General features: G+C 40.3%; 1 protein-coding gene across 1 annotated transcript; it reads right to left on the bottom strand.

Annotated features, from left to right (window-relative positions):
- Positions 1 to 219: 219 nt before the first annotated feature.
- fbxl9 (F-box and leucine rich repeat protein) lies at positions 220 to 9734 on the bottom strand. The gene is made up of 11 exons (XM_083893177.1): positions 9447 to 9734; positions 7271 to 7372; positions 7016 to 7150; positions 3930 to 4109; positions 3104 to 3409; positions 2609 to 2825; positions 2102 to 2259; positions 1522 to 1737; positions 1231 to 1443; positions 871 to 1088; positions 220 to 785 (listed from the first exon to the last, which is right to left on the bottom strand). The coding sequence occupies exons 1-11, from the start codon at positions 9498 to 9500 to the stop codon at positions 617 to 619; spliced, it is 1968 nt and encodes a 655-aa protein (XP_083749303.1). The 5' UTR covers positions 9501 to 9734; the 3' UTR covers positions 220 to 616.
- Between the last annotated feature and the right edge of the window lie 5693 nt (positions 9735 to 15427).

The following is a 15427-nucleotide window of genomic DNA, read 5'->3' as shown; positions in this document are numbered from 1 at the left end:
TCAGGTTGTTTCATTTCAGCAGTCATAACTTAACTCTGACACACTTCTTCTTCCTCTGTGTTCATATTCACTTTGAATCATGTGCTTTTTCCTCAGAATTCACATGAATAAACAGAACAAAAAGAACAAGTATGTGTTTGTCAAACTTTGGTTTATTTATAAAATCAACCTCTTTTCATCTCTACAGTCCATTTGTCTCCACTCAATCTCAAATGGTGTGAAATTTGGAACGTAGCTTGAAAAACCCTCATTGTGCATTCACATTATTACATGAATTAAGTTTACATCTTTAAATAATGACATAATAATAAAGCATGTGCTTCTAACTGTGTCAGCTTTCAGAATGTCTCTTGATTTTATTCGACACTTATTAAAATCCCTTCTTTACATTAGCTCCGTGTCCTCAGGGATGACACACCACATAAATATTCCCCTTTTCTTTAGCTTCAACTGTTAATGATCTTGATGAAAGTGGTGCTCAAATAAAATAAAATAAAAATCACAGAGAGACTGTCGCTAAAAACAGTTCCTTCTTGTGCAAATTTTCGGACACATGCAGAAGCGCTCGACTCGGACTCAGCAGGCTTTGGTTCTGAAACATCCAACAGTCATGCAGTCAGATTATGAAAGTGGGGTCAAGCCCACTTATTAATCTGCAGTGGACATTCTCCAGGAACGGCAGCCGTGAATGCAGGAGGTCCATCGCCGTCATGGAGATGTTCTTGCACTTGGAGATGTCCAGTGTTCTCAGGCGCTTGCAGTGTTGCATCAGGTAATACAAGGACCTGTGAAGTTTTTGAAAAAGGTCAAATGCTTAGTTATTATTTACAACAGACACAGTAAATGTGTGTGTGTGTGTGTGGTTCTCACTTGTCTGTGATCTTATTACAACAGGAGAGGTTGAGATACTGCAGTCTGCGGAGGTACGGAGTCGCCTGTGCTACTCCCCAGTCGCTGATGAGCGGGCAGTGGCTCAGATTGAGGCTGGTGAGGCTGCGGCAGTGCGTGGCCACCAGCACCAAGCTGTCGTCGGTGATCTCGGGCAACATGGAGAGGGACAGGCGGTGGAGGTCTGGGTGACGCACCACCTGGGGAACAGGATGTGAAATCATGACTTCAGGTGGTCGTTTTTGTTTAAAAATCCTGCTTTACACCATCAAAGCTGAGAAAAATCCAACTTAATTCATTTTTATATACAGTCAGACAACATCGGGCTGCTCGGCCTCACACCTGTGTGATGCTGCTGTCGGTGAGCTTGGAGCAAGCGCACAGGTCCAGCTCCTGCAGCCTGTTGAGCGCGAGAAGAGAGGCTCCAGCCTGCTGCTTCAACTGCTCCAGGTCACTCCGCGTCACCAGCTTGGGTCGATCCTCAAAGGGCAAACGAGGAGGCTTGAAGAAGCCCATGTTGCCAAAGGTCCTCGTGAACCTGGGACCTTTGTCTTCCTGCAATGAAAAGTACGATTATTATCGATAAAAAGACACGTGAAAGAGCTCGTCTTTAGGTCTCTGACAAACGCTCACCCTCTCGTTGTCGAGCTCACACTTGGTTCTCTCCACCGTGCCCAGCAAACCCCAGTCGGTCACCTCTTTGCACCAGCCGAGCCGCAGCACTACCAGCCTCCGCAGGTAGGTGGCGATGGCGCACACCGACAGATCTGTCAGGTTAATGCAGGAGGTCAGGTCCAGCTCACAGAGGGTGTCTCTGAGAAACTGGGCGAGAGAGAAAAGGGCGAGATCCTACACAGATAGAAGAAAGATTAGGATTATAATAATAATAATTGTTTATTGTGTCTAATGTGTCTTTATACTTTCTTGGTGTTGTTTTTTCCCTTTATTATCATTTACAATTTACATTTACTATCTTTACTGTACGATTTTTACTTTGGACTACTTTCTGGACATTGTGTTTTTGTTTTTAGCCTCTAGATGGCAGTATCACATACTTTCCTGATTAGAGACAATCACTTCATTGCTTTTTTTTTAAATGTATTCTGCATCAGCTGTAAAGTCAAAATAATAATACAACAAATAATCTGATTATTGATAATATTACTGATAAAAGCATGAAAACACACACACACACACACAAACACTGGCTGACCCTGATGTAGGTGCAGCTCTTGAGGCTGAGCGTCTCCAGCTGCGCTCTCGTCGGACCGGGTCCCGTCAAACCTTTGACCATCTCTGCTCCGCTGATGTGCAGACACTCGGACAGATCCAGGCTCTTCAGTGACGACACGGACAGCAAGTCAGCGAGGCCTGTGGACAAAGATGAGCCTTCGATTAAATATAACACAATATAACAGTGTCTGTCAAGTCACAGTGGTTAGATTTTAGCTCGACCACTGCTGTAGACACAGAATGGGTCACAATAGATTGTCATCTTTAAAAGTTTGGAAGAAGTTGGCGAAACACTGGAGAACCACGACCAAAGATTTTAACCTCTCTACCGAGTTGGTTCTGGATGGTACAGTATTTAGCACCATCTAGTGGTGAAGTTGCACATTGCAACTGAATACTCCCTCCCCTTTTCAAGCATTTTGGAGAACCTACATAATACAAATATATATGTAAGGTAAAAAAGCAAGTATTAAAACAGTTTCTGCACCTTTTTCAGTGATCCTCCAGTCACGGGACAAGGACAGGTGCGTCAGTGACTTCAGACCCTGTGCTACAGCCTCTACAGCTCTGCTGGTCAGCTCTGTGCAAGCGCTGATGTCCAGTCTGCGGAGGTTCGGCTGGTGCTTCACCAGAGCCTCGACCGAATAGTTGGTCAGCTCCTTACAGCCATGGAGACGAAGCTCCTCCAAGAGCAAACCTGGAACCTGGAGCAAAGACAATATCGGAGATTTAAGCCCATTAGCCCCAGCACTATGTCTGAAAACAATGAGACGCAGTTTCAGAAGTGGATTTAACTGCTAAAGATAAACCTGGATGTTCAGTAGGAGGAGCTCACAGTTGTATTTTTAATTGCAATCTCGATTTCGGCAGCTGTGAAGAACGACATGCCTGAATGTTAAACCAAAGCTGCTGCTGTTCCCTTTACCACGCAGCTCCAATTAAGTTTCCTGGACGCAAAGTGGACAAGTAATAATATCCTGACCTGTGCAATAGTGCGTAACGACTCAGGAGTGATGGACGTTCTGCTGAGGTCCAGAGCGACCAGGGTGGACCTCTGCTCCATCAGCAGCCTCTTCAAGTTCCTCAGCGACAGCAGCGCGGATGAGCCCTCGACGGCTCCCACGGGACGCCCGCGGTACGGATCGAACTCGAACGCGATGTGGCAGCCGGCCAGCGAGAGGCGGCGCAGGCGCGGCGTGCAGCTGGTGAGCCGGTTGAAGGTGAGGTCGGAGAGGTAGCGCAGATCAGACAAGTCCAGCTCCTCCAGGCCAGAGAGAGCTGACCTCACCTGTAATAAAAAAAAAAAAAAAAAACACCATCAGGACATGGCTGCCATACTTGAGTGAAAGAGTAAATTAAATAAATGAATGCCTGTTTTGCCAATCTTAATTTAATTTGCAATAAATGAATATTAAAATAAATGTAAATATGCAACCTTATGCAACTGCAGTTTATTTTTCCTATGACAATACGTCTGTGCAGGATTGCAGTCTCTGCTCAAAACAGCTTTGGCAAATGTTTAATTTTTACTATTTGACATCATCTCCAGGGTCAAACTGCAGTATTTAAACATGAACTGTAGATGAGGGTTATTTTGGCCCTTATTTAATCCAGAAAAGTCATGGCGTATGTTTGACATCATCCAAATCAAATATGTGGAACATCCGCTGCGGCGACCCCTAGAGAGGGAGAAGCCACCTGTTTGGTGTGCAGTCAAATATTTGCCCAGTGAGAGAGTGTAAATACCGTTGATATCCTCTTCAGGTCTTATTGCCATTTTCACCATTGCTTCACATGATGTCTACTACCTGGTGCCGGTGCTCCTCCCTGGAAAGAAAGGCTCCGGACATGAAGAGGCTGTCCAGGCCCCTGAGGTCCAGCCTGCGCAGGGAGGTGAGGCAGGGGAGGAGGGTGAGCAGAGACGCCTCTGTGATGCTGCTGCCAGGCAGAGCCAAGCTCTCCAGTTTGGAGCCCAGACACAGACCCACCTGAGGAGGGAGGGAAGGCACACTTTGATTCATCTCCTACTGTTCTTTAATTCCAGTAAATCACACAAAACATAACGTCCTCTCTGCTATGTAAATAAATCTGCATGGTCTTCCCTTTAGGTCATACAGTGGGAGTGATGTTTGTAAGTGACAACACCCAACTTCCTCAAATAAGTCCAGCTGTCACTGACACAGATTAGACTTTGTCCTTGTGTTCCTGAAAGGAAACGGTTGTGGGAATCTGCTAATGCACACATTTAACAGTAAATTCCAAAAACTGCTTCTTCAAATACACACAGTGTTGGGATAACGATCAGTGAGGGGGAGAAACTCTAACGTCACTGCTGCAGCTGCTGTGAACTTTGGAATCTGCTGCACCCTGGTCATCATGACAGGAAACTTGTTATTTATACACTTTGGATTAGTTTTCTGAATTTTCAGTGAATATTTTCTGCTTTCTTTGCTCCATATAACAACAGAAATTATTAAGACTGAAAACAAGAAACTAATCGACAGAATATAGCGATTATAATTGTTGCAATCCTAATCTGCATATATACACACAGTATAGCATTTATGTGTGACAATATATTTACTGTACACATTCAGGATTGTGCCTTGTGGCATTTCCTCCTGAATAAATGAATAAAACTTAGGTATGCTTTTTTTTTAAAAAGGCTTTCATTAGTCCTGTGGGTGAAAGATTTCTTTCCACACACGTGATCGGTTGAGTGGAAAATCAAAAACTAATTTAAACATTTTTGCCAGAGGCTCGTTTGGATTAACAGGAGGGAAGGAGCTCATTCGGAAAATATTCAAAACGGGTGATTGTGTGTGTGTGTGTGTGTGTGTGTGTGTGGGCCCAACAGAGGCAATAAAAGTCACCGCAGCAAGTTTGATTCTGCTTTGAAGAAGAAGACGACGATGTGAGACCAGCAGTCACACATTTCATGATACATCATGATAACATCAATACATTTCTGTTATTAGTTTTCCAAATCATACTTTTATCCCTTATGATTTTAATGTCATGCTTTTATTATGCAAAGCATCTTAAGGTTCATCCTGACCAAACTAAATCGCAGCTGCAGATTTATGGAAGTCGTTGGACCCCTTTAAAAGTAACTAAGTCTTCATATAACAGCATTAATATAATATTAAAACTGAGCGAGGCTTCACAGTGAAATACAGAAATACTCCTTTAATCATGCATTACATCTGCCTACTTCTGTTTATGGTCTGTCTTCTTTAAACTTCATGCACCACAAAGAGGAACTAACATGCATTTAGTCCATAAATATGTTTCACCCATCAGCACTTTGGTCACATTTAGTTACTATTTTGATATCAGTTGGTTTGAGCGGATTTTTCAGCTTCTTAAATGTGAATATTTTCTGTTTTCTTTTCTCCATATAATAAGAGAATCATTAAAGCGGACCTAGACCGGAAGTTCCTATTAACGCTGTTTTTTAGTGTGTATCTGCGTCATTACCTTGTTTATGAAGCCCTGAAGCTTCGAATCAAACAGTTCAGCCACTGCTGAGAACGCTGTTCTTATTGTAATCTCGGGGCTCAGCGAGATCTCTGAAAATCCCGTAATAGTTACGTAAACAGCGGTTCTCCTGAACAGCAGATCGTCCTGCTCCGGGCACTAGTCCAGGTACATCCGGTTGCGTACATTGAACCACAGAAGAAGAATAACATCCGTTGTGGAGGTGCTTCACGAGCGACAGTGTCTTCTGACTCTGGGTCTGACTCCGGGTCAAAGTCATAAAAGGGACTGCGGCTGGGAGTCGTGAAGAAGCTATTTTTAAACATTGTTAAAACAATGTTTTGATAATGAGTAGCAGTGCATCCACCGTTCCAGAGGGGGGAGCTGCGCTGCGGATGTGCTGAATAGTACTGGCCAATCACAAGACTCTGTCCGTTTCTCAATATCCATACTTGTGTGTATTTGTCCATACTTGCGTACTCCCGTACTTGTGAAAACGTCATCAGCCTCAGTCCAAGTTCTGTTCCAATTCTCAAGAACGCGAGCAGCGAGTACGGTTCTCATACCCGGAAGTGTTCTCTCTCCGCCCATTTTACCAAGTATGCATCGGGTGGTGACTTGAGCGTACTTGGGAAAGCCATATATCCCAGAATGCATTTCGGCGGAACATAGCAGGATAAAATACAAATATAATCCTGAAATAAATATTTTTCTGTGTCCCGGAACGCAGTTTTGAAATCATTTGAGGCGAGAAATTAGGGACTGTATAATATTTATGTTTAACTTATTGTAACTTTGAATTTTAGATTTATTAAAGTCGCACTGTCATTGTATATGTATTTACATATAATGGACACTATTTTATAGTGTATAAAATATTTAATATGTGAAAATAACAATATATGTATTTATTAAAAGTATTTTATATGTTCATTCATCAACACTGTAGGTGGCAGTAATGAGGCTTAAGTGCTTCGCGCCACCCGCCATTCAAACAGTAGAACAAGGAAGTACACTGCTGTTCCAATTGAAGAATCGTGCTCATGTACTCCGGTGATTGGCAAGTATGTTCTTCAGTCGTACTTCTTAAGTATGTACTTTCCAAGTAAGCAAGTACATACTGGCATACTTGGGTATTGAGAAACGGCCTCTGTCTTCTGGGGGTGAAAGTTCACTCTGAAACATCGCGACGAACAGTGTCAGAAAAGAGGATTTCATTCGGCTCGTTTACAGCAACTAGGAGGTTTTTGACCATAAAAAAAGGTTAATATATGTAAGTAGACCTCCATTACTAACATATGTGCAACAGGACCACTCTATGTGACCTTTAAAATTAAAGAGTTTTGGTTCGTGGATAAAACAAGACAAATAATCCGAAAAAAAAAAATCAATAATCATGACAGTATTACTGCACCTCCAGCAACAGTGACTTGGACATGCTGAAGCCATCCAGCTGGCTGATAATCAGACTGCAGCGGGACCTTCTGCTCAGACCCCTCACCAGCTCCAGGGATGAGGCGGAGGCAGGAAAACAGAACGTGACGTTCCTCTACACAAAGACAAACACTCATCAGGACTGTATCTATACATCCTGGGGAGGAACAAATTTGCTGAATATATAATCATGTGTATTCTGGTACGCTAGTGTAGTAGCCCCGAAGCAAATCACCTGGAAGCGCAGGTCCTGGCTGGCATCGTACCAGCAGTGGGAAACCAGCGAGGCTTCCTTCCTGTCTGAGGCGTGAAGGAAGCTCAGGATGTAGACTATGATCTAGAGCAGGAGACAGAAGAACATGCACACACCTGTTAAGTATTGACTTTCTTTTCTATTCCTGTGCCTGAGAGCACACCGCAAGGTCTATAAAGACATGGTTTGAGTTTGGTGTGGAAGAAGTTGACTGACGTCTTAAATGCTCAACAGAATGAAATGAATGGACACAAATTCACATCGAAAACACTTCAGTCTTGAGGAAAGTCTTCCAAGAAGTGTGGAAGCTGTTATTGCTGCAAAAGATGGACCAACTCCACATTAAAGTACTGTATATGTATTTGAATACACTACCGTTCAAAAGTTTGGGGTCACCTATACTATTTTTGGTGTTTTCCATTAAAAGTCACACTTTTATTCATTAAAAGAGTTTTAATTAATTAATCGGAAATATATTCAAGACGTTGACAAGTTTAGAAATAATGATTTTTATTCAAACTTCAAACTTTGCTTTGGTCAGTTGAGCTAACATCGTTGCACAAGGGTTTTCAAGGGTTTTCTAATCATCAATAGCCTTCTAACGCGATTAGCAAACACAATGTACCATTAGAACACTGGAAATGGGCCTCTATACACCTATGTACATTATTCCATTAAAAACCAGACTTTTGCAGCTAGAATAATCGTTTACCACATTAACAATGTATAGAGTGTATTTCTGATCCATTTAATGTTATATTCATTGAAAAAAAGTGTTTCCTTCAAAAATAAGGAAATTTCTGAGTGTTCTAAAACGTCATTACAGTCCCTGTTGGTGTAATGTGTCCAAATACTTTTCTTTTCTCAAATCTGTCTGTCTCTCAAATCTGCATTTTATTACATTTGTGAAATATAAATAATGTATAAACATAAAAAAGTCAGATATGTGAGTATTTGTACTATGTGAGAACAAACCACCATAATCAATCATGCAAATTGCCTCAGTTCTGTTACAACTCATTTGAATACACACATCCTTTGCATACATGGGAGACTTTAGAGAAACATGGTTGTGCCTATTTCAAAAACGACAAAATATCATTCTGTTATTTGTGTTTTACTGAGATGACGAAAACGCCTTCATACTTTGTGTCAAATACTACAATGTCATGTACAAAATACAAGAGAATTTTTTGAAAACATTGTTTTGCTATTAATAGAGGTTGTGCACACACACACACACACACACCAAATGACAGTTTCAGCTGTAGACTGAGTGATGAAACCAACATTAGCATAGTTTGCTGATTCACTGTGAGCTTCATCTGTTACTGAATACAAAGTAAATAAAGGTACTTAGGGAACAGTTCCTTCAATCTGTTTCCATTACTGTTGTATTTTATGATACATTTATTAGTTGTGTATTTGGTATTTTATTTTAAAATACATTTAGATGTCCTTTTTCCTTTGTGACACAAATAAATTATCTTTTGTGTGACATTTCAGTGAACTAAGAACCATTTATCAAGTTCCTGGGAGCAACACGACAACAACAAGTGTTCATAAAAGTCAACTGGACTGACTAATTGATCAATTCCTTATACAATAATATATTTATATAGATGGAAGACTTAAGTGTATATAAGAAAAGGTCAAAAATAATTACACCACGTTCTCTTTATTTTGCCTTTAACCTCGTTTAACTGGCTCTCTCTTCAATCTCACAGACAAACACATTGGTTTTTGTTCATTTACAAAGCCATAACAATAATTATTATGGCTTTGATGAATGTTTGATCAAAATGAAGTTTTACTAGTTATTATAATTAGTTAGATACTAATTATTACTGCAACAGACACTAAAACTCAATTCTTTCCACTTTCTTCTTTTAAAGCAACAATTTTCGACTGCTGCACCTGCTTTTAACCATTTTTATTCAACATGTGACTGTTATGGATTGTTTAATATTGTTTGTTGTTTCTCTTCTTGTTTTTTGTGTTCCATGTTTTTTGTCCCCCTTTGTTGTGCGCCCTCTTGCCCAGGTCGTCATTGTAAATGACTTCTCAACTGATTTACCTGGTTAAATACAGGTAAATAACTTAATAATGCAGCGTTGTCCTCTGACAGGGACAGGACATGTCCGTGTCTGTCACTCACCTCCACGGGGAGCTCAGGTGTGTCCTTCACCTCTTCTAAATCAGTATCGCCCATGTCACTTTGTCCTTCGTTGTTAGAAATGTCTCCACATCGCCAAACACTTTAGCTAGCCGTCCACTACGAGCTAGCTGCTACACAATTGTACTAAATAACTGTGTATGTTAGCGTTTTTAAAGCTAACAGCTAACGTAGCCGTTAGCTCGTCTGAGTAAACCGGGACAGCCTCTACAGCCTCTACGGTCTCTACAGTCCTCACAGCCGGCTGTCATCTCTCTCTGTCACCTTACACTTCACTTTATTATCAGTACAGTCAAAGCGTTTCCGTGTGAGACTCACTCGACTGGATCAGCTGACCAGACAGGGAAAACACTGTGACGTCACGGAGCGGGTCATCATGGGAAATTAGGTCCTTTTACTCGTTTTCCCCACTATAGCTAATTTAAACCCACATTTATTGACGTCTGTAAGTATATAAACATAATAAAATATTGTTTTTAGACACAAGTTACAGTGTATTCAATAATGTATGTCTTTAATTTAACCTGTGTTATTTACTGACACTATGTCATTGGTTCTCAAAGTGTGGCCCGCGAGCTAATGGTGGCCCGCAGAAACATTTCTGGCGGCCCGCAATGAATTACAGTTAATAGTTTTAATCCAGGAGCTACTAAGCTTGTTAAATGTTTATTGCACATTACTGGATACAGACCAATAAGTGTAAACTGTAGAACTGCAATCTGGTCATTAAAATTATTACTATTTATTAAAGTAAATAAATTATTCTTAACGGTATTTCTGTTTTTTTCTCCTTTGGTGGCCCTCAGTCCAATGTTGGGTTCCTAAATTGGCCCCCAGGTATAAAAACTTTAAGAAAGCCTGCTCTATGTAAATGTACCATGTATTTGGCCTGTTGTTGTTTACCTGGTGATGTGTGTAAATGAGAATTGCTTGCTGTAAATCTGCCATGTTTACATTTTGATTTTATTGTCACAGTCAAATAAATGAAACCTCTACTGTATGAATGGCAGCGGTGTGCACTAATGGATAAAAGTGCCCCAAAAAATATGAGGAAGTGTCCTACTGGCTGCCATTCATTCATACTGTATATGAGCTCTAAATATACAAACTTAAACTTAAATTGTTGCCAATGGAACTTTGCAGCAAGAAAACCTGGGTTCGCGACCCGGTCAGAACGAGGGCTTTTCTGCATTGAGTTTGCATGTTCTCCCCGTGTGTGGGGGGTTTTCTCCGGGTTCTACAGTTTCCTCCCACAGTCCAAAAACATGCAGATTTGGGGATATGGCAAATCGGACACTCAAAATTGACCGTAGGTGTGACTAGTTGTTTGTTTATATGGCCCTGTGATGGACTGGCGACCTGTCCACGATGCGACCCAACCTTTTGCCCCATGTCTGCTGAGATTGGCACCAGCAACCCTCATGTTGAAGATAAAGCAGTAGCTGGATGATCAGATAATAAACTGTGATGCATTTTTAAGGGATTACGCTGTAGCCTCCTTTATCTCTAAACAGCAGTACCAGCTGCTTTTTGCACAGTTGTGATATATAGTAGATATACACGGATATATTCAGAGGTGGAAAGTAACGAAATACATTTACTCACGTTACTGTATTGAATACTTTTTTTGTGTATTTTGTATTTTTTAAGTACAATTTAAAATCAGGATTTTGTATTTTACTTGAGTACGTATTGACTCAAGTATTGTACTTAGTTACTTTATAAATCCTATCCGTTACTGAGTAAAAAATAAAATTTCAGCACAATGAAGACCTACAGGGGGAAAATAATACACCAGAACCAGACAGATGATGATGTGATTAGCACCAGCACTGGCACGTGAACATAGAGGGCGTGGCCAAAAGTGATGTAATATCCTGTGTCGCGCCGGGCGCGTGAGCTCCAAAATAGTTTTGTTTTGTCATATTTCTACTACCCTCACACCCCACGCAAAAGTAACTAAGTAACTTTTTACGTAAGTACATTTCAAATGAACTACTTTTTACTTCTACTTGAGTACATTTTCATCAAAATATTGGTACTTTTACTTGAGTACAATATTTTAGTACTTTTTCCACCTCTGTATATATTCTTAAAGGTGCCATGTGTAAGAATGTGGCCAAAAACGGTTACTACATTCAAATTCAAAATACAGAGGTCTTTTAGGTTTTGCTTTCCTGACCTAACTGGCAACCAGTAGTTGCTCGGCAGCTGAGACTCTACTGACTGCAATGATTGGTAGACGGTGGTAGGTGGCGCCACATGTCATTGATTTCAAAACGTAAACATGATTAGCAGTCTGCAAAATATTTTTTTTAATGCAAATATTTTGGCTGCACTGTTGTTGTTGGTGAGTTCAGTTTGTTATATGAACATTATTCCTGAGTCTCTGTGACATATTAGGAGGATTTTCTGGCCAGTTGCTTTAGATTTATTACATAATGCACCTTTAATGGTCCCTAGTGTTACTGTCATGATTTAAGCAAAACCTGAAAGCAGACAAACACAGGTGAATGGTATCAAATATATTTCTCTTAATTCCTTTCTGGTTAATGTGAGCTGAACCTGTAGTGTGCGTGGTTCAATGGTCCAGCCAGGACTGGCAGCAGGAGCAGGCTTTTTATAGTGGGGTTGATTGGCAGAGATTCAGGTGTTGTTGATTGCTGATGGTGAGCAGGTGTGAGGAGATCGAGGCGAGCGCTCATCCAAAAAAGAGCTTCTCTGAATAATGAGTATTCCTACATGGAATACTTACACCTACTGTATATTTTGATGCTTACTTTTCCTCCTAATGACTTGAATATGTCCTTCACCACTGGAAATGATCAAATTGATATGCAGATTACACCATAGAATGTATTCCTATTAATGTTCCGTTATGAAGTTTTGCAATAATAATTATGGCGTGTGTGTCTAAAGGTAAACGAGAAAAGATCAGTCAGACTGTACAACGTGGTGTATGGCCAACAGTGTAAGTAACAGTAAGTTTATAACGTTTATAAGCACAACAGAGCTCCTGTTTATTTGAGTCTTTCGGTTTCCTCCTGAAGCCAACCAGGATATAAAATATATATTGAATCGCCACCAGAGGGCGAGCTTTCTGGTTGCAAAAGGAACTCGATTTGATCTACTCAATCTACGTTACTTGATTTACAACGACAGTAAACATTTTCCTGAGGAGTTAAAGGGGCATTATGTAATAAATCTAAAGCAACTGGCCTTAAAATCCTCCTAATATGTCACAGAGACTCAGAAATAATGTCCATATAACAAACTGAACTCACCAACAACAACAGTACAGACAAAATATTTGCATTAAAAAAAATATTTTGCAGACTGCAAATCATGTTTATGTTTTGAAATCATGTTTTGAAATGTGGTGCCACCTACCGCCGTCTACCAATCATTGCAGTCAGTAGAGTCTCAGCTGAAGAGCAACCCCGGGTTGCCAGGTACGTCAGAAAACGAAACCTTAAAGACCTCGGTATTTTGAATTTGAATGTAGTAACCGTTTTTGGCCACATTCTTACATATGGCACCTTTAATGATTGAAATCACTAATTTGAGGTCTTCTTCGATAGTCAATTTTGTACGTTTAAAAGAAAAATAGAGAATAAACACGGCACATAAAGTGTGATTGACAGCTGGTATCTCATTGCAGGTTATGGCGCCAGCCAAATCATTAATTTGAGACTCCAAAACTGGGAGTTATCAGTTCACAAAGTTGAACTTTAGCTTCGTCTACATAACACACAAGATGAAGGAAACAGCGATGTGGTTGACAGTTCAGACCGCGGAACCACGTTCTGTCTGGAATCACACACACAAAAAACAGCACATATTTCTCCACAGCTGTTGCTTCCTGTTCGTTTCTGCTCTATTTGGTTTTGTGGTCGCTTGTTTTGCAGTAAGTGTTGTTTTGTCAGGCTTTTTCACCCAAATGGATAACTGTCGGTCAGACATCAGGACTCAGGAGGGAATGTAATGTTATGTTGAATTGAAAAAAGAAAAAAGAAAAAATACACGTGTGACAAAAATGACATTATTTTTTATATACACAAACACACATGCTTTTAGTTTTTAAATGCAAACATCCCTCAACACACACACACACACACGAGCACACAACATCCATAATCCTCTCTAGACACTGTCTGGCAGTATGGTTAGCTGGTTTTACGAGTCTGTCCTCTAAAACTGTACATGATAATCAAACAATCTAAAAAAAAAAAAACATGACAATATTTTTTTTACACCACATAAAACACATTTACAACACATTTAAGTTTAAGCATTTACGCAATTCATGTACATGAAAATATCCACTATACATGATATTTTATCATACTAATCTTCATGATATGATGAAAATATATGATGAACAATATTGTTAAAGCCTTAAACTAGAGTTTCTCAATCCTGGTCCTGGTGGATGAGCCACTTTCCTGCTCAAACACAGCTGATTCAAATGCTCAGCTCGTCAGGCAGCTCTGCAGAAGCCTGATGACGACCATACGTGGATCAGGTGTGATGGAGCAGGGAAACTTGCAGGGCAGGATTGAGAAACACTGCCTTAAACTTAGACATTTAGTCAGTCTAAATGACTAATATCAACACCAGCACAACACAAAGTTACTTTAACTAATTGTAATTTGTTTTTCACAACACTTTAAAATCTTATTTGTTGAAATCCTCTTATAAATAAATAAAGTTCTCTATAACTGCGATTGTCGACTGAAACCTTGTGTAAAAAGAATTATTTTATTGTTCCATTCATATGCGTTGATTATTATGGGTCATTTATCCTCAATTATCGGCAGTGCTTTGGTTTCCAGACTCCTGCTACACAAGAGATGGATTTCAATAAATAACATAAAAGTGTTTCAGAAATGTGTTGTAGATTTAAGCTTCTAATTACAAGGAAAAGAGAAATCAATTAAAAATAAATAAGGCGCATCACGGTTGAACTTTACAAAAGAGAGTGTAAACATTTAGCGGACAACAACAGCAAAAACATTGCCTCTTTCCTTCTTTGTAGAAAGACGAGAAGAGCTAACGGTAATTACATAATTACGCTCTGAAACAACGAGTTCAGAAAGGTAAATGTGCAGATGATGAATGAGTGAATGAACAGAGGAGATAACCAGGTAAAGAATGACTTGCAGTAGAAAGAAAAACTGTTAAATGAGAGTTGTCTTGAGTTAAGTTGAAGTCATTTCACCTCTAATCCAAAACTAACTGGTGGGAAAAAATGGTATTTAGTCACTGAACAATGAAACCTGCCAACATTCCCTTGGGAAACTGTTTTGATGATGATAATATTTTGCATTCTGGCCTGGAAAGAAGTCTCATTTTTAGGTAGCTCCACTTCCTGTTCTCCTGTGTTTCCCACCTGTAATCAGTGTCTGCCCCGCCCTAATGTTTTTCACCTGTGCCCAATTGTCTGAAATACCCTTTATTTGCACTCCTTCCTTGCAAGGCAGCATTACAGCCTTTCCATTCCTTCTTGTGTTATCCTTCCATGTTTATGATCCCAAACTGCCTTGTGGATTTTGCCTTTCACATTTGACACCTTTGACACCTGTTTCTGATCTCTGTGTACCAACTTTGGACTGATTCAAGGACACTGATTTAACTCCCTTGTGGGGGTTTTCCATTCAACTCCTTCGTCCTCGACTTTGACCCAGTTTCCTGACACTAACTAACCCTCGTTCATACCTCAGCCCAAGTGAAACCAACAACCTGAAACTGTGTCAGAGGGGAGAACGATCTGTTGTTCAACTTCAGTTGGGTGTTTTTCCACCACTTAGTCAGAACTGAAGAAGCCTCTTGGATGAAAGTGAAAGGTCTTCAACTTAACTCAAGCGCGTCCAGTCGCCTACAGCGAACCACAGAAGAGAACAATGACCTTGATGGTGACGGAGAAGCAGATTTTCCAGTGGTTTTATAACAGAAACATTACC

The sequence above is a fragment of the Microchirus variegatus genome (assembly GCF_963457635.1).
Source record: "Microchirus variegatus genome assembly, chromosome: 8".
Taxonomy (NCBI): domain Eukaryota; kingdom Metazoa; phylum Chordata; class Actinopteri; order Pleuronectiformes; family Soleidae; genus Microchirus; species Microchirus variegatus.
Note: the sequence above shows the minus strand (reverse complement) of the source record. Positions and strands in the feature narration are given on the sequence as shown.